The sequence below is a fragment of the Oncorhynchus gorbuscha genome, linkage group LG03, assembly GCF_021184085.1.
Source record: "Oncorhynchus gorbuscha isolate QuinsamMale2020 ecotype Even-year linkage group LG03, OgorEven_v1.0, whole genome shotgun sequence".
In the NCBI taxonomy this organism is placed as follows: Eukaryota; Metazoa; Chordata; class Actinopteri; order Salmoniformes; family Salmonidae; genus Oncorhynchus; species Oncorhynchus gorbuscha.
Genome location: NC_060175.1, coordinates 67,428,847 through 67,447,751, shown reverse-complemented (window position 1 = coordinate 67,447,751; position 18,905 = coordinate 67,428,847). Strand labels below are relative to the sequence as shown.

General features: G+C 42.5%; 1 protein-coding gene and 1 pseudogene across 1 annotated transcript; one reads left to right on the top strand and one right to left on the bottom strand.

Annotated features, from left to right (window-relative positions):
- The window catches only part of LOC124031758, a 101,152-nt pseudogene extending 100,202 nt beyond the window's left edge, over window positions 1–950 (bottom strand).
- Window positions 951–4,729: 3,779 nt separating this feature from the next.
- Window positions 4,730–16,963, top strand: LOC124031757 (mRNA-decapping enzyme 1A-like). The gene is made up of 10 exons (XM_046343392.1): window positions 4,730–4,945; window positions 8,969–9,009; window positions 9,279–9,406; window positions 12,163–12,229; window positions 12,415–12,556; window positions 13,609–13,725; window positions 13,881–14,456; window positions 14,550–14,609; window positions 14,733–14,969; window positions 15,271–16,963. The coding sequence occupies exons 1-10, from the start codon at window positions 4,823–4,825 to the stop codon at window positions 15,349–15,351; spliced, it is 1,572 nt and encodes a 523-aa protein (XP_046199348.1). The 5' UTR covers window positions 4,730–4,822; the 3' UTR covers window positions 15,352–16,963.
- Window positions 16,964–18,905: the final 1,942 nt, after the last annotated feature.

Genomic DNA, 18,905 nt, shown 5'->3' with positions numbered 1-18,905 from the left:
GATTAGAATGGCAAGCTGGAATCAAAGCAATGACTTCCTTGGACAGGATAGTGATGTTGTTATTGCTTGATGAGATGGGGCTAAGCTGACCAGGAGCATTCCCTTGACAACCAATGAAAACACAGAGGATAAAGAGGAAGGCTGCTCATTGTAAGAGCCTAATAGACCATAAAGGATGCTACAACAAAAAAATGGAAAAGAATGTGGAAATAATGATTTATTTTTGGTGATGACCTAATTGAATACTGTGAAATTGATCACATAATCCACTGTTGCAACAAACTAAATTGATGCAAAACTGAGTTGGACAAAATACAGTTGAATTATTGAAATCTAAATAATGTCACTGCTTCCTCTCGCCTGGACTAGACTTCATACGATCACATTCCAAACTTCCATCAAATCAATCCACAAATATACCTACCTTTTTCTCAGGACTACATTTCAGAGGATTATTCAAATATATTATGGAGACATCAGTGACGTCCACTGCTTATAAAACTATAATAATAAATGAAGATGCTTGCAGCACAAAACAAATAGAAAGCTTTGGGCTCCGGGTCACACGAGAGACACGTACGACAAGACTGACATAAGACACATATATATATACACAAGAGCGCACGGGCGTCCTCCCGACAGCGCAGCGCTCCAGTGACAACTGATTTACATCGGATTTACCTTCGGGCTGTTCCTCTGCCTCTTGCATCCTCTTCTCCACATTGAAACACCGTTTTAATTCCAACACAGTAAAAAAAAATCAAAAAGTGTAACAATAAACGAAAGTGTTCAACAACAACATTTCATAAATCCTACGGAACCCCAGAGAGTAGCCTACACCACAAGCATCTTTGCATTGCAACATCCGGGTGTTGCGCATGATGGATCGTAGATGGATAAAATAAAGACGCCTACATTATATCCTGGATCAGTGGTCCATAGGCTACGAGTCTCTTCGAAGTTTTTGGTTAGACTACTGAAGCAACAGGAAAACAGCTGTGACCATCCTCTCAAAACTACTCGAAGATGTGATTTTGGACCCTGTGTCCAAGGTGCGCAACGTGTCACTATTTACTCTCTAATGGGCATCCCATGCTATTCCGTTTAGAGATAGCAATCTACTGTAGTAGTCTACCAGGTACGGTTGTTGTAAAAAAAAATAATAAGAAAATAATTTTTAAAAACAGCTTCTGAGTTGAGCCAATGCCAATCAATTAAAATGAATGTTTTGATTTTACCAGGCAAGTCAGTTAAGAACAAATTCTTATTTGCAATGACGGCCTACCCCGGCCAAACCCTAACGACGCTGGGCCAATTGTGCGCCGCCCGCCCTATGTGACTACCATTCACGGCCGGTTGTGAAACAGCCTGTAATCGAACCAGGGTCTGTAGTGACGCCTCTAGCACTGGGATACAGTGCCTTAGACCGCTGCGCCACTCAGGAGCCCATATTATTACTATTAGGCTTTATGGATGGCCATATCGCCAAATAACCATCAACAATTAACCGTAATAAATCAAACTAATAAAGTAAACTAATAAATCATGGGCCTAATATTACTATGACATCGATGTAATAACTATTATGATCATGTGTAGATTTAAGGTTAATCAATTGTTGCTCAATAACATTCCAGGGCAATCACAGAGACAAATGTACCTGTGGCATCGTAAATTACGTACCTGCGCTAGTGGACGCATGGCCAAACCAAATACACACCACACACCCACACACACACACGCTGACACCACAATAAAATATGCATGCTTTTAGATTAATAAGGGTCACTGAGGTTTGGACAATAAATGTGTTTATGGGCTTGGTAGGCTATACATGTCTTATTATAAACCAAAATGGGCAACTTTTAAGTTCAAAATTATTAGTTTTTTATATCACATAATTTCATTCCCTGCATGTATATTTCACAAATGAAGTACTGTTATTAATCATCATTCTGTCTCATTATAATAACTTGGTTTTTAAAAGGCTCTATTTTTAGTCTAAAAAGCCAAATAATCATTAGCCAATTATTAGTCAAACATAGGGCTACATCTGGTACATAGGCTATCATGTAGAGGAGGACATTACGCCCAGGGTAAGCCAGTCTTCCCCAACAAAAAGTACCAAGCAAAAAACATACAATTATTTATCTTTCGTCTCTGTGTTTCCTAATTGTCCTTGAATTCGCAAGTCTGAATGCATCTCACCGGAGAAAGCATCAGAGCAAACGAAACAGCGCCACTCTGTCTCCGTATGTGTAAGCAATCTATCTGATGCTATCTGGTCCAAAAAAGTATGACATTGTGGCTGCCCATATTATTGAAGTCCCTTATGGCGGCGCACAATTTGTCCAGCGTCGTCCGGGTTTGGCCGGGCTAGGCTGTCATCGTAAATAAGAATTTGTTCTTAACTGATTTGCCTAGTTAAATAAAAATAAAAAATAAATAAAAATCAGCATTGAGCTAAACTGAGTGAGCTCAACTGTAAATGGTCATTGCACACCAAAAAAAAGTGTAAAGAGAAGCCAGTTTGGATTTGGCTTCACTCCTATCAAATTGCATCCAGAGCATATATCATTAACAGAAACAACTTGTTGCATCTTGTTGTGTTGTTGCCCTCCAGTGGCTAGCTAGCTAACTAAAATGGTCCTTTTCCTAAATTAGCCATGGATGGAGATAGGGATTTGGAGTTGTGGTTACACTTAATTTTCCATACTGGCCAATGATTATAACTGTGATTCTGATCCAACCATTAATTCATACATTGTGCGCCAGGCCTGGGAGTTTGTAAGTTCAATATGTAGCTAGATGTAGAAGGCCAATGTTAACTAGCTAATGTTGCCCATGAAAGGAACTAAGGCTATCAAGCAAGTGTTTTAGCCAGGTAGCCTAGGACAATACAAAAAATAAAAGAGTGTACTATATGACAGCGTGATAGACCGTTTGTCAACATGAAAGAGAGGAGGATGGTAATGACATATCTCTCTCTACAAGTAGAGTGAGTCAACATGTTTTTTCTACTTACACAAACATCGCCACATCATATTTAGACCAAATTGTTTTTGGTATCTTTTAGTTGGCACTGTATTAGACGAGGTATAGGTGATTTGATGTTGAAATGTTAAAGTTGAAATGGTTCAGGAAGAGTGGAGGTAGCTCCTGCTTTCTTTGCAACCTGCGGTAAACTCTCCGTGGTTCTAAATCAATAGTTCTTTAGGGGTGGTAGGTCATGTAATTTTTTGTTACATGAAATATGCTTTGTGGACTTCACCTTACAGATGTTGCTCTCTGCTTTTGTGATGAAATAAAGGAATTTATTCTGCCACTGTGTCTTACTGTCTTGGCCTTAGGCCTATTTTTATCATGGTTGCAAGGCATATGAGCTAACTGTATTTATAGAGCAAACAAGGCAATTATCTCAACACAGGTTGTAATGTAGCTTTTTTTTCTGGCTTCCCCAGTGATTTTACCCACACACTGCTACTGGTCTACGGTATAAAACATATATCCTATAAAAAATAATGTAGCTTGTGTGTTATTATACCTACACATTAAACATATATTGTCCGTCAGTTGTTTTTTCAAATTTTGCTATTGATTAGGCTAATAGCATGAGGTCGTTAGGCAACATAAATTGTGTAACACTATCCCCATGATTTACCCCGGTGTCGTCGAACCCTGACCGTGACCGTAATATCATCTCCCTTTTTTGGGGGCCACATGACACAGTTTTAGGGCCCACATTCTGTAACGAACCGAAAGGAACCCTCTGTGTGTTGGACGGTTACTGGTTATTGGATTAGCCTAGGTCTACCTGTCTGCAGCTGGACTACTGTTTCACAGCGATAATCCCTTAATTATAATACTTTGTTCCCCAGTGAATTGAAGCAAATGATGTTGTTGACCTAACTAGCCTAAGGCTACTTCAGAAAATAACTAATGACTTTCAATATCAAATTTTTAAGACTTTAAGACTGAGTTGGAGGCCCGTCATTCACTTAAAACTAATAACGGTAGGTTTATTGACAGAACTTTTACTATGCCAAACCTCACATTGAGGTGCTTATTTCAAAAACATGTCTTCCCCCCTATGCTAAAAGATGCTTTAAATTTGAGGGTCACCAGTAGCTTCAAATTGTCTATTATAAAGGTGTTGCCACATGAATTATCGGTGTCATCGAAATATATTGCATCAGTGCCGCCTTGTGGTAAATCGTGCAGTCTACATAGTATTTGGCCCTAAGGAAAAAATATAATATTTTGCACAGTCCAAAATAAATTCTTAGACCCTAACACTTTCCCTGGGACTAAAAGAAATTGATGAATTGGTTGGTGTGGTCATTATTTTCCACTGACAGCTGGCTATGTTGATTTAAAAAAAATATTGTTTGGGTTTTTAGAGATCTGGGTTATGATAATCCAGAGCTATGGGTTTGACGTTTTGTCATCATCAAATTATATAGTCTACTTGGATAGACAGGCCCATAGCAAAATAGCCACCTCTCAAATGCATGAGCGTGAGCGAGCAATCATTTTTAGGTACTTGCGAAATGAGATTCAACACTGACTGGACTGATCTACAAATCACCATGAGTCATTAATAAATTATCAATAGCATTTGTATATCAGTCAATCACTCACAATTTACACATGATACGCTACGATTTTTACTTTTGACGCTCTCGAACACGACCAATCACTCCAACTCATCGCGGAACTAAAAGTGGGGCAGAACTATAAGGCATTGTGACCATGTCTTCCAAGGACAGTGGACATTGAGTGTTCATAGAAATTATTCCGTGTGGTAAACCTTGTATTCAAGATGGAGACCGCCAGTAAAATGAGCCTTGCAGCTCTACAACAACAAGATCCGTATATCAACAAACTTCTCGATGTTACCGGACAGGTAGCACTGTACACATTTAATTCCAAAGCAAATGAATGGGTAAGCTCGCCAAAGGAGTCGCTTGTTTCTTTCTGTTAACTAAAATGTAGCTAGCTGGCGTTACATAGCTAGATAAGTAACTATCAGCTACGTACAGTAGCTAGCTAGCAAGCGAGCTATCTACCTAGTCCAATATGTACTCTTAAGGAGCCTACCGTTAGTTACCCTAAGGTTCAAGGACCGTACGTTTTTGTCAGAAGAGCAAAATACTCTTTATCTAAACGTGAATTGATTCTCACTTGCGATACGGTTCTAGAAACATAAAAGCCATTTAATGTTACTTTCATATCGCATCAAAATAATTTTACAAATGCTAAATATACACTTACTGTACCCTGTTTTTTTTTACGGTTTTTATCACAGTTTCAATTGACAGTATTTTTTCAGTGTCCACCTTTCTGGCGGCCTTTTTCCACCTTTATTTAACGAGGCCAGTTGAGAACAAGTTCTCATTTACAACTGCGACCTGGCCAAGATAAAGCAAAGCAGTGTGCAAATGTAGAAGAGTAGGGAGGTAAAGGCAATAAATAGGACATAGAGGCGAAATAATTCAAATGTAGCATTGACACTGGAGTGATGATGTGCAAGTCGAAATACGGGTGCAAAAGAGCAAGAGGATAAATAATTACACAGGTATTCGGAGCATGATGGCTAATTAGCACTGTCTTCTGTTTGTAAACACGCACTGTAATATGACCGTGTAGGAACCCTAACCCTATAAATGTGTGTATCAATTTAACATTTTGTTTTTTTTGCCAATTATTTCTCCCTGGTATGAAAGATAAGGTCCTTATGCTTCCAAAACCGTGCCGCTAGCGATGCGTGTTAATCTTCAGACTGACTCAGGGCTCTTAACAAAACTCCCCCATACAGAACAAGATGCCTTCGTCCTATGAATCTTAGCGTTATGCTCAAGGGCTAACTATCTACTCTACTTAATTTATCACAGAGACTTTAAAAATAGGCTTTTCATTAGCAATCTAGCTAACTAAATACAGTACCAGTCAGTTTGGACCCACCTACTCATTCCAGGGTTTTTCTTTATTTTTACTATTTTCTACATTATAGAATAATAGTGAAGACGTCAACTATGAAATAACAAATAGAATCATGTATTAACCAAAAAAGTGTTAAACAAATCAAAATATATTTTATATTTGAGATTCTTCAAAGTAGCCACCCTTTTCCTTGATTACAGCTTTGCACACTCTTGGCATTCTCTCAACCAGCTTCATGATGTAGTCACCTGGAATGCATTTAAATTATGTCAAGAACAGCTCAAATATGCAAAGGGAAATGACAGTCCATCATTACTTTAAGACCTGAAAGTCAGTCAATTCGGAAAAAGTGCAGTCGCAAATACCATCAAACACTATGATGAAACTGCCTCTCATGAGGACCGCCACAGGTTAGGAAGACCCAGAGGTACCTCTGCTGCAGAGGACAAATTCATTAGTTAACTGCACCTCAGATTGCAGCCCAAATAAATGTTTTACAGAGTTCAAGTAACAGACACATCTCAACAGAAACTGTTCGGAGGAGACTGCGTGAATCAGGCCTTTGGTCGAATTGCTGCAAAGAAACCACTACTAACGGACACCAATAATAAGAAGAAACTTGCTTGGGCCAAAAAAACTGAGCAATGGACATTTAGACTGGTGGAAATCTGTCCTTTGGTCTGATTAGTCCTAATTTGAGATTTTTGGTTCCAACCGCCATGTCTTTGTGAGACGCAGAGTAGGTGAACAGATGATCTCCGCATGTGTGGTTCCCACAGTGAAGCATGGAGGAGGCGGTGTAGGGTGCTTTGGTGGTGAGGCACATCTGTTAATTGAAATGCATTCCAGGTGACTACTTCATGAAGCTGGTTGAGAGAATGCCAAGAGTGCAATGCTGTCAAGGCAAAGCGTGGCTACTTTGAAGAATCTCAAATATAAAATATATTTAGATTTCTTTAACAATTCTTTTGGTTACTATATGATTCCATATGTATTATTTCATAGTTTTGATGTCTTCACCATTATATAATCTAGAAAATAGTTTAAAAAAATAAAGAAACCCTTGAATGAATAGGTATGTACAAACTTTTGACTGATATTGTAGATAACCACACACCTCTAGCTAACGTTAGTTATATCAAGCCAACACGCATGTTCCTGCTGTGTTGTGTAGCAAATAGATTTTAAGAGTCTTTGATTGTTGGCAGAGCCATCTATTAAATGGTGGGGCAACATTTAGATTTCTGCCTAAATAGACATACCCAAACTGAATTACTTTTCATGAGATTGACGTAAACATTAACAGGTAATGTTGCATTTAAAAAAAAAAGAAATTATGTCTGGAACTCAGCTTTTTGGAAGATTTTTTAAATTTATTTTTATTACTGAGGTGTACTCACTTTTGAGGACACAAACTCAAGTACATAGTACAAATATTATGCAAAATCATATCTATGATTTCTTTCCCTGTTCAAAAGTGTGGCTAGAGGGCTTGAAATGACTGAAATGCTTTCTAGATATAGTAACAATCAAATTGTAAATAACTTACTATACGATCTATCATACCTCCCAAATAAATATCATGCTTAATGACAGGACAATATCTTCACTTTCTTATAACTGTCGACAGAATTCTCCTAAACGTCCACAGAGCGGCTGAGAATCCATTCAAATGTGTGCAGACTTGTCACAACTTCAGCTTTAAGCACAACATGATTTTGTCCTGTCTGTGACCTAAGAGAAAGTGCTGTTCTTTCAATTCTATGAAAATATGTTGTATTTTTTTCATGTTGAGAGCTCTAAATCTGACTGAGAATATCACAGTGAGATGAAACCACAATGGCTGGACTTGCTAGACTGTCACTGTCAATTTGATAATAGATTCTTTGTGTGGTTAGGCCAGAAAATGACAAATGCAAATGTGGGGTCGGAAAGCTGACACTCCCCAAGCAGACACATGGGGCTTTTTGGTATTCACAGAGCGCCTTGTACACAAATGTTAGTCGGAGCCAGTTCAGAACTGCTCAAAGTTCCCCATATGTTTTAAGAGTTTGGCCAGGTTTTAGAACGGCTGCCATGTTAGGGGCTGTTCTAAGTTAGCTAACTTAAAACCAGTTAGCTAGCTAGTTTGTAAATAAATATTATCTAGTTCGCAAATATTAGCTAAGTACCAACGCTGTAAACTAGCTAGCAATCAGGGCCCCATTCAGCAGGACACAGCGGTGTGCAATGTTTGATTTAATGGTAACGGTGTTGTTCAGAAGGATCACTTCACGCAGCTGCAATTTTTTTATGTGGTTTCACACACTATATTTCACAGCCATTTTGATCGGGCCACACCTACCTAATGGGATCAAAACATACTTTATGCTGCGTTCACGTCATGTCAGAAACTACGAGATTTTCGACTTGCTTACTCGTTGTAGAAAGATGATACCGGAGTTTCCCAATTGGGAAGTATCAGAATCAACCAATGGGAAGCTCGATGCAAATAATTTGCATTCATTTTAACTCAGTTTCCGAGAAGATGTGAACGCAGCATTAATCTCAGTTAACCCAGAACTGAACTCTTGCGTAATTGGTCAGATGCTCGATAAAGGTCTGGGTTTAAGAGAAGATTGAGAACGAGGATTGGAACCCTCTCTCTTTGCAAGTCTATAGGCCAAATGTCCCATCCCCTTCCGAGATTCGGAAGATGTTAACCTGAGAAATCGTGATTTGTCGAAAGCACAGGAACTAATGCTGCTTGTCGTCTCATGCATCCTGTTGTAATCTACGGTGCCGTTTTAAGTATTCTGTCCACGAGAGATTAACCATACCTTAAAGACGGTTGAAGAACCGTTTAGGGGAAGCTTGCCATTCTGTACAACCTTAATGCAACGTAATAAAATGTTTAATAAATTGAAAGCAACCCAGACCAAATATCAGACTTTTTTTGCATGTTTTGTTATTCTTCTTGTACTTGATGATTGATTCATGTTCATCAAGTTAAAGTTGTAATTTTTCTGCGCAATTTCCATTTCAGGAAAAGACTGAAATCGAGGGCACCTTATTTGTTTATGCAAGGTAATTTATTTGTATCAGATATGTGGTGACCTTTTTTAAATGGGCCACTGTTGTAAAGATGCTAAACTAACCCCTTTTTATATGTGGTTGTCTCACCACCTGTCCTCTATCCTTGATATAGTTGCCTTTTAATATTGTCCATATGTCTACCCCTCCCTCTTACTCTCTTTATCTTAATCATTCTCTTTGCTTTTCTCTTTCTTTTTTTGAGTCATGAAAACATGTAGCCTAATAGTCTGTCTCCATTGCTCTCAATAACCTATCCACAGGTCTGCTTCCCCTCATCATGGCTTCACAATCATGAATCGGCTGAGCACAGAGAATCTAGTGGAGCCCATCAACAAAGACCTTGAGTTTCAGCTTCAAGATCCCTTCCTGCTGTACAGAAACGCTAACTGTGAGTAGGATAGTCCATTTGTCAGTCTTATCATTGGAATGTGATACAAAACGAGGTAACAGTGTGCTTTAGGACCATGCGGACGCCTCCGAGCAGTCGGGTAGGCTGTTTGGAGTTTTAATCCAACTGTGAGGAGAAAAAAATATGGGTGTGTTTGGCAATGCACTGCCGTTTAGCATGCTAGACCTCGGTAGTGTTTGCTATGACTTGGGAGTGCAGCGCATCGCGGTTGTTATGGAAGCGAGCAAAAAGGAATTGACAACTCAAACCATTGCGCGGGCCGGATAGAAATGTGTCATGGGCCGGATCCGGCCCGTGGGCCTTGTTTGACACGTGGTCTACACAAAATATTCTGAGAAAGTGTGTGGATGAGAAGGGTCATGTTAACATGTTTAGGTAAACCTAACTATAGGGTGATTCCACACCAGCGGGAACAGATTGTTCTGGTAATTCTCACATGGGAGCTTCATTGGAAGGAGGGATGTTTAGTATTCTTTTTACGTTTGTATCATAAACCATTTTTTTTTTTTAACATGATGAAATTGGCAATTTTAGGCCCTTTATAGACCTATACATGCCTCCTGTAAGACCCTATGATCTGTGAACCGTACATGATACAGACAACATTCTGGTGCTCGTTATACTTATTATAGTGTGTTCTAAAAATATGGAATATGTTTAGATTTTTTTAATACACTGTTTTCTCATTCATTTATTATTAAATGTAAAAAATATTTATCTACTTTAAAATTAAATGTAGATGTTTGTGACAATATACTCTTCAAACACGTCACATTTCCAGAGTGGGCTCTCTGGTACATTTTAATGACATCACTCATTTTATACATAGAAATTGACATGATAGGTCATTAACCAATCACAGCCCTCCTTTAGGATTGCACAGTTCGAGTTCCCTTTGAATCTATTTTCTCATTCACTGTGTTGGTGGTGCTCATAAAATGCATCATGCCTTCAGAATTAGCCGAGAGCCCACTCTGGGGAGATTTGATGTACTTGTAGAGTAAACTGTTCCAAACCAAATCAAACGATTTCATTTTGAGATGAATAAATGAATGTGAAACGTTGTATATCAGAATCAAGACGTACTCCATACTTCAGAGAACACTATAATAATTCTAAAGACACCAAGATGTCTGTATCATGTACGGTTCACAGATCATAGGCTCTTACAGGAGGTCTACAAATGGCCTAAAATGGCCACTTTCTTCATGATTTTCAACAACAACAAAAAGTGATACAAATGTATAATGCATTTCAAACATTCTTTCTCCAAATGTGAGAATTGCCAGGAGAATCTGAGATACCAAAAATATGTTCCTCTCCCGCTGGCACGGAATCAGCCTATATATCTATTAAAAGAGCTGCTGGTGTATATATTTTGTATTACTAGGCTAAATTTAGCATTGAATGTGCTGTTTATTTAATTCGTCCCAGATAAATAATGAAGACCATCAATGTTTTATAAACGCACTTCTTTTTTTGGAATGAAGTTGCAGAGCACTGCTTGCACACAGTCATTAAAGGTCTGTCAAACTGTGTTGAATTCAAAGGAGAACTTGAACTCTTCCAGACTCTTCTGATGACGAAGGTATGACGTCTTCGACTGCAATCCCATCATAAAATCGACTTTTTCATCTTCCTGTTTAGTCCTAAGGAAAATGGACCCTGCTGCACAGACCCTGTCTGTGCAGCAGACATACATGGACAGACATACAGGGAAATGAGTCTTAATTTACACATGCCCCCTCTGACATAATGCCACCTCTTTAATATTCTGCTATGCTGACCCCTGTGTAGAGATGCATGCACACAAATTAATCGGATGGACATTGACCACATGCTAAACACACTAGCCTTCCAGTTAGACTTGCCTCTAAAAGCACTCAGCAGACCTCCTCGCAGGGTCCTCTGGAACATGACCTTCCCCTTGTGCCGGAGGTCACGCCGAGGCTGACCGGGCGCGTCGAGCAGGAGCATCTCCTCTGACGGGTCTCCTCCGCCCATGGCCTTGCGCTAACACGGGGTCCACCCAACCCAGGAGCTCTGTCTGAGGGGGAGAAAAACGTGTCCCTCTGGCCCCAGGGCCTCTTATGTTCCGGAGCTGTCTGGAAACCACCTCATGGATGGGATGGATACAGTACGTCTGCTCTCGGTGGAAGTTCTGATCCAGTCATCCAGAGGGGAAGCAGTTTTATCTGACTGGAACCCTGTGACTCCTCCCCAGTAGTCGAGTGCCTGCAGGCCACTTGGGAGGGGATGCAAAGAATATCATGAACAAGTGTGTTTGGGAGGGAGGGCTTTCTTGGCTGTCCTTGTGACTGTGAAGGGATCGTGACTTGCCATTTTGTTTTGGCGTGATTTCGACCGTTCATGTTTGTGTCCTGCCGTTGCTCTCGTTGCACACATCTGTTAGTGGAGGGGTTGTGTCAGTGCTTCATGTTAGAAAATGCGGCCTTTTTACACACACCTGTTTACACGTCCCAGAGTTCCCCAGGTAGCTGTAGAAACACTACCGTTGCTAGGTTACCAGCCTCGGAGGGGAAACCTGGCAAGAATCTCTTCTCACACACACGTATGCAATGTGACACTCCTGTCACACGCTGTTGCCTCAAAGTTGCTGAACCATCCATTTCCCACAACCTCCCTCCGCCTAAGGGATGCATCCTAGCGCCAGTGAACCTTCCGCCTGCCATTTAAAAAAATATTTCCCTCTTTTCGCTGTGTTCCTCCTACAGTGGGTATATACAGCATCTGGTTCTACGATAAGAAGGACTGCCAGCGCATCGCTCAGCTCATGGTGAAGTGAGTATGGCCCGTGTGAAACACACCACCACTAACCCACAGCTATGAAAACCACCGTCACCCACACCGCTGCAGGGAGTAATTTAGCACGTTACAGATATGAGATTGGATTGTGTGTTTTAGTGGGTACCCCCCCCCACTGATTTGCGAGGATGTTTGTGTCTTTTATTGTGTCTGTCCTCCAGGATCGTGAAGCAGGAAGCCATGCAGGCCCACCGGGGCTCCCCAGAGAGGGCCAACATCCCTGGGAGGACCAATGGCTGCGCAGAACCTCGCCCCATCGACATCCTGGAGCTCCTCAGCAAGGCCAAGGATGAATACCACAGGGTGAGAGACTGTCTTCGTCAAGTCGTCGCCCAGGACTCTATTGGGGGAAATGTGTTACAAAAGTATTGCATTACATAAATCAGATGACTTTTAGGAGTAACAAAAGTAAAGTAACGCCTTACGTTTTCAAATTTGGTAGTATTATTAAAGTTTATTTGTCAAACAACGCGTGACCAGAACTACCGGCTTGAGAAAGATTTTGAATGAAAAGATATGAAATCTGCACAGATGTTTGTCTTACAGTATATATGGCTAACTAAGCAGCCCATATGATAGTGCAGTACTTGTAGACTAGTACAGGAAAGCGGCGCCACCGATGAAAGGAGAAACCAGCGAGTTGGTCATCTTTGGTAGAGCGCACACGGCTCGCCTTGCTCCCTCCAACAGTCAAACAAACAGGGAGATTGAGATTTTTTTCCCATGAAACTAACACAAAGTAATACAACGTAACCCCCCCCCCAAAGTAATATTGTTAAGTAACTTTACTTTTGTTAAACGGGACCAGTTAATATATCACTTTTTCAAGTTACAAATCCCAACACTTCCACAAACGCACAGGAACACAGTCCAGAAAATAGTATTGTTTGACGGACTTTACCTCTACACATACATCACGAATTAGTGCAATTTAAAATCCTGATTTATTTTGTGCAGCCAGCTGTGGATGGGGTAGCAATGTCCCCTTCTGTTTCTCTCTCTCTCGTAGTCAGTGAAGAACTCACTCACTGCCGGTCTGTTTACTTACTCTTTATTGGTATCACGCTCTTTCCGTAGATCTTAGTCCTGCTGCCCCAAGTGTTTTTCATTGTTTTAAATGCTGAGATTGCTCACAGCCCTCCCAATTTACATTAGTCCAGCGTTTCCCAAACGCTGCCCTCTGGACCCCGAGGGGTGCATGTTTTGGTTTGATGATGAGTTGATCATTTGAATCCGCTGTGACGCACTAGGGCCAAAACCAAAACGGGGTCTAATTCTGCATTAGACGGGGAAACACTAGTTGGAATGTCAAAATGATACATGTGTCTGTGGGATTTGTTTTGTGCGTTAACTAGATTCAGACGGGTGAAACTGAGATGTCCGTTACTGCTGAGCAGGGGTTGAACTCCGAGACGCTGAAAACAGCCGGCGGTGCTACAGAGCGCGCTCCCAGTGCCCCACTGCCAGAAAAGGTACAGCACCACATTCTGCCTGCGATGAATGCACTTTGTCTGACAACACGCTACCTGTAACAAGTGTTCTCTCGCATGACTGAAATGACTCTTACTTGTCAGTCATAATTGGCTAGAGTGTCGTTTCATATTGACTGTTATTACTGTATTTGCAGAACTCCCACTCTGGCCAGAGGCAGATCACCGTGGAGGAGCTGTTTGGCAGTTCTCTACCCAAGGAGACCGGCCTGCTGCCAGCCATGCCTACCCAGAGTTCCACAGACCCTGCTGCCCCGAGCCCCGCCAACTTCCTAAAGGCCCAGCACTACACTCCATCCATACCCTTCCAGCCCTTACTGGCACCCCGCCTCACAGCAGCCCCAGTGGGCAACAACCGGCAGCTGGCCTCTGGTCTGATCCCCCTGATGGAGGCCAGAGGTGGCCCCAGCCCAGGCTACACCCTCCACGCCAGCCCTGTGTTTCCCGGTGGACCTCCAGGGGAACTCCAGCACTCGATGTCCCCGCTGTTGGTCGCTCCACCTGGGGCTGAGGCTCGCGGTCCCCCCCCTGGCCCTCCGTTGACTTACCTGGGGCAGGATCTCCTGGGCTCACTGAAACCCAGCCCCTCTGATCTCCACAAGCCTGTCCTCGCACCCAACTTCCTGCCCAGCCCGCTGGCCACGCCCCAGAGCTTCAGAGAGCAAATCCCCAATCCTGCTGCCATCTGCAGCATTCCCACAGGCCCTGTGCAGGTAGGTAACTGCCTTTGCCCCTGTTATTTCTTTGTGATGCGGACTTTGTGTCATCTGTCATTTCTGAAGGGCTCCCTTTCTTGTCTTTCTCAGCCACAGAGTAAAGAAATGGATGTGTTCGCTCAGTCTCAGAAACCGTCGAAAACCATACCTGTTAGTATGATTTTGCTATCATGATGTAAATGGCTTTGATTGTACAGGCAGTTCTTTACATGGTTGAAATGAAATCTTACCATGTCCTCTTCCTGCCCTCTCTCTTTCTCTCACCCATCCAAGGCTGTTCCTATAAAGGCAGGGCTTGTGATACCGGGGGCGGGTGCTTCACTGACGGGGGCGGAGCGCTCAGTGCTGCTCTCACCGAGCGCCTTTCAGCATTCTGTTGCCAAGACAACGGAACTGCAGGGGCACGCTGCTCCTCCCTCCCCTCCAGCAGCAGCCACAGGGGCTGTGGAGCCCCCCCAATCCCCCTGCAGCAGGACCCAGCTGCAGGACACACTCATCCACCTCATCAAGGTACAGAGAGAGCTGAAGCCTTTTTCTTGTGTTTGAAGCCTTTCGTCAGGTTCAGGGGTTTTCTACTGTAGATTTCATCTGGCTGCTGTTGGCATTTCTGAAATGCTCATGAACGGCGTATGAATGTGTTATGCGTGGGTTATGAATTATGTTAGGAATTCCTTCTGTATGTACCTAAATCTAATACTTGTGAGAGCGAGTGAACTGAAGCAGTTTAAGTCTGGGAACTTGTTTGTACTGTTATACAAAATGACTGGAAGATAAGTCTTCTCTCTCTCTCCTGTGTTTGTGCCCTGTGCAGAATGACCCAGCGTTTCTCAGTGCCATCCACGAGACTTACCTCCAGATTCTCTCCAAGGACCTGAGCAACGTCAAGCTATAGCTTCAGTCCAGACATGGGGCTGGGCCTGGACATGTCAGGACAGGGGCACAGCCACCAGCCAACCTAAGCTACAGGTACTGAACCACTGGGTGGGACCTGGGACTGCTTCTGCTGCCACCGGCTATGTATAGAAACACAGACACTGGCTCTGTTCCTCTGGAGCAGCTATGGGGACTGCAGGAGGACTCGAACCCAGGAGGCTCACTCATATGGCTCTGCTACCCTATGTAGAGAAGGTAAAAGGGAGATGTTACGCTTGACAGTAGTGTCAAATCATGTACGCACTCTAGAAATAAATTTTGTTGCTCTCTTCTGTGGATGAGAACTAGACCAAAACCCCTAAGGAGGGTAAACCCTCATCTCTGTTTGGGTCAGGGATTAGGACTTGCTGTGCAAGCCAAGCTTTATTCAACTCCACTTCCTTGTTCTGCCCTCGGGAATAGCTGTGGTTCTCAACACACATGAATGAGCTTTGTTCTCTCTCCTCTTCTTCAATCTCTGTTCTTTCTTTTTTTTCTCTGTCCTTTGCTCTCACCCCATTCACCACCAAGCCTCTGTCACTATGCCTGTTAAGGGACGTGTGCAATAGAATGCAATGCCTTCTGGGAGAATACTGTTTACTGATTCTTAAGTGTGTGCCCCCCCCCCCCCCCCCCCCCAAGGGTCAAAACAGAGAATTGTTGTATTAATTTAGGCCCTATTCTGTGGGTTTTGCAGTAAAGTCTACTGCAGCACTGAACCTGAGCTAACTGCATTCAACGGGATCGTCTTGTTCAACACATGTTGTCACTCTGCAGCCAACAGCTCAAAGGGACTAGCATGTCATAACAGGTTGTGTCAGTGTGTATGTATTTGATTTTGTAGGTCAGGTAGTTTTTTTTTTTTTTTTTTTAAATGTGTTTGATAATGTCACCCACCCCTGTACACACATCTGACCTTGTGCCATACTGCCAATCTATGTTCACATTATTTTGATCACACACAGCATGTATTTCTGTTTGGCTGCAATCAATCACACATTTTGATTCCGATTGACGGAATGAATGAATGGCGGCGTTGCGCTATAGACATGGGAAGCAATTGAGAACATCCTCTAAACGAATAACTGATCAACACATTATGTTGTCTAAGGAATATTTGTTTTTGACTTTGTCTCTGGATTTATTTCTGCCAGTAAGTATATGTGAGTTTCTTCGGGAGGTAAGAAGAGAACCTCTGACTTGATGCACTTTGTTTTCACCTCAAACGAAAATGTCAGTAAAAATCATTTCATGAGCAGTTTGTGACTCCTTTGGTTCCTCAATACGTTTAAAAAAATATATATATATATATATCATAGTACTTAATACATGTTGATTGGTGTGTTTTCAAAGTGTACGTACTATTTAGTCACAGGCTCTATACTGGTGGAGAAAAGAGGTAAAGGCCCAGAGATAAAAAACAAAAACATTTTAAAACCAGTGATTTTTAAGATTGGCCAGTGTAATGATGAGTAAACATGTTATTTGGTGTCTTTTAAGAACCGCATCCGTTTTTAATTTGTTTTATTCTGTCACTGTGTACTTCTGTTTTACTATTTTGTGATATTAAAGTGAAGTTTTCTCTCAAGCTATTTACATTTTTTTGCTCAAAGAAATTACTTTTCTTGGTCAATAAAACACAAATGATTCCCTGTCATTACATCCAGCCATGTCAAACAGTGAGGCAAATGCTGACACCAGTGGTGCATCTCAATAGTCCCAATGTAGTTTTCTCTCCTTGTTTCCTGTCCTTCATCTGCTCTAATCTGACCAGAGTTTTTCACATCAGTGCAGATGAAGGAAAGGAGACAAGGAAAGGAGTATTGGATGATTGAGATGCAGCTCAAGTAATGGCATAGATGATTCATATCTGGATAAAGCCACTAGAGGGCAACAGGGTTCAGTGTTTGACAAAATATTACATTTCCAATGCAATGACCAGTCCCAGTTGCCAAATGCCAGTGTTCTTTACTGCACTACACACAGTATGCCCCATTCATCCATAGCCTTTGTTTTATACTGTATAGTAGTGGCCATCATTTAAAAAAAATAAAGGGAACACTAAAATAACACATCCCTAGATCTGATGAATGAAATATTCTTATTAAATACTTTTTTCTTTACATGGTTTAATGTGCTGACAATATCACACACAAACTATCAATGGAAATCAAATGTATCAACTCATGAAGGTCTGGATTTGGAGTCACACTCAAAAGTAAAGTGGAAAACCACACTACAGGCTGATCCAACTTTGATGTAATGTACTTAAAACAAGTCAAAATGAGGCTCAGTAGGTGTATGTGGCCTCCACGTGCCGGTATGACCTCCCTACAATGCCTGGGCATGCTCCTGATGATGTGGCGGATGGTCTCCTGAGGGATCGCCTCCCAGACCTGGACTAAAGCATCCGCCAACTCCTGGACAGTCTGTGGTGCAACGTGGCGTTGGTGGATGGAGCGAGACATGATGTGCTCAATTGTATTCAGGTCTGGGGAACGGGCGGGCCAGTCCATAGCATCAATGTGTTCCCCTTGCAGGAACTGCTGACACACTCCAGCCACATGAGGTCTAGCATTGTCTTGCATTAGGAGGAACCCAGGGCCAACCGCACCAGCATATGGTCTCGCAAGGGGTCTGAGGAGCTCATCTCGGTACCTAATGGCAGTCCGGCTACCTCTGGCGAGCACATGGAGGGCTGTGCGGCCACCCCACACCATGACTGACCCACCGCCAAACCAGTCATGCTGGAGGATGTTGCAGGCAGCAGAACATTCTCCATGGCGTCTCCAGACTCTGTCACATGGCGTCTCACGTCTGTCACATGTTCTCAGTGTGAACCTGCTTTCATCTGTGAAGAGCACAGGGCGCCAGTGGCGAATTTGCCAATCCTGTTGTTCTCTGGCAAATGCCAAACGTCCTGCACGGTGTTGGGCTGTAAGCACACCCCCCACCTGTGGACGTCACGGACGGTTGTGACACAGCCTGGGATTGAACCCGGGTCTGCAGTGACGCCTCAATCAAATTACGGTGCCACTTTTGTTCACATATTCTGCCCCATTTTTACATAGCGAAAAGACTGAAGTGAGCAAGCATGGACATATGTGGTGAGAGTTGGCCGATTTTGTTATGGTGTGTGCAGTTGTGCAGTGTAGTATGTTTGAGTGAGTCAGGTCAAAACTGAGACCATAGAGTATCATTAGCCTAGGTTAGTTAGTACAGTGTCCTTTCTGAACTCTTCCCCCATCCATCCTCAACATCCCACAGTGCAGGCGCGAGATGTTCCCCAATGCTGGATGGGGGGCACGAGTGACAAAGTTTGGGAACCCCTGTACTAAAGTACCAATGGAGACGAAATGCCTCGTATAGCTAACTACCTACAGTATATGCAATCTTGCACTTTTCCCTGATCTTTGACAGAAGTAGCAGAGAGTAGCCTACGACAGCGCATTATGACTGCAGTACGAGCGACAGTGTTGGTTGACGTGGTGTGGGGACGGGGGGCGTGACAGTAGGTCCATTGCACTTGGCCTT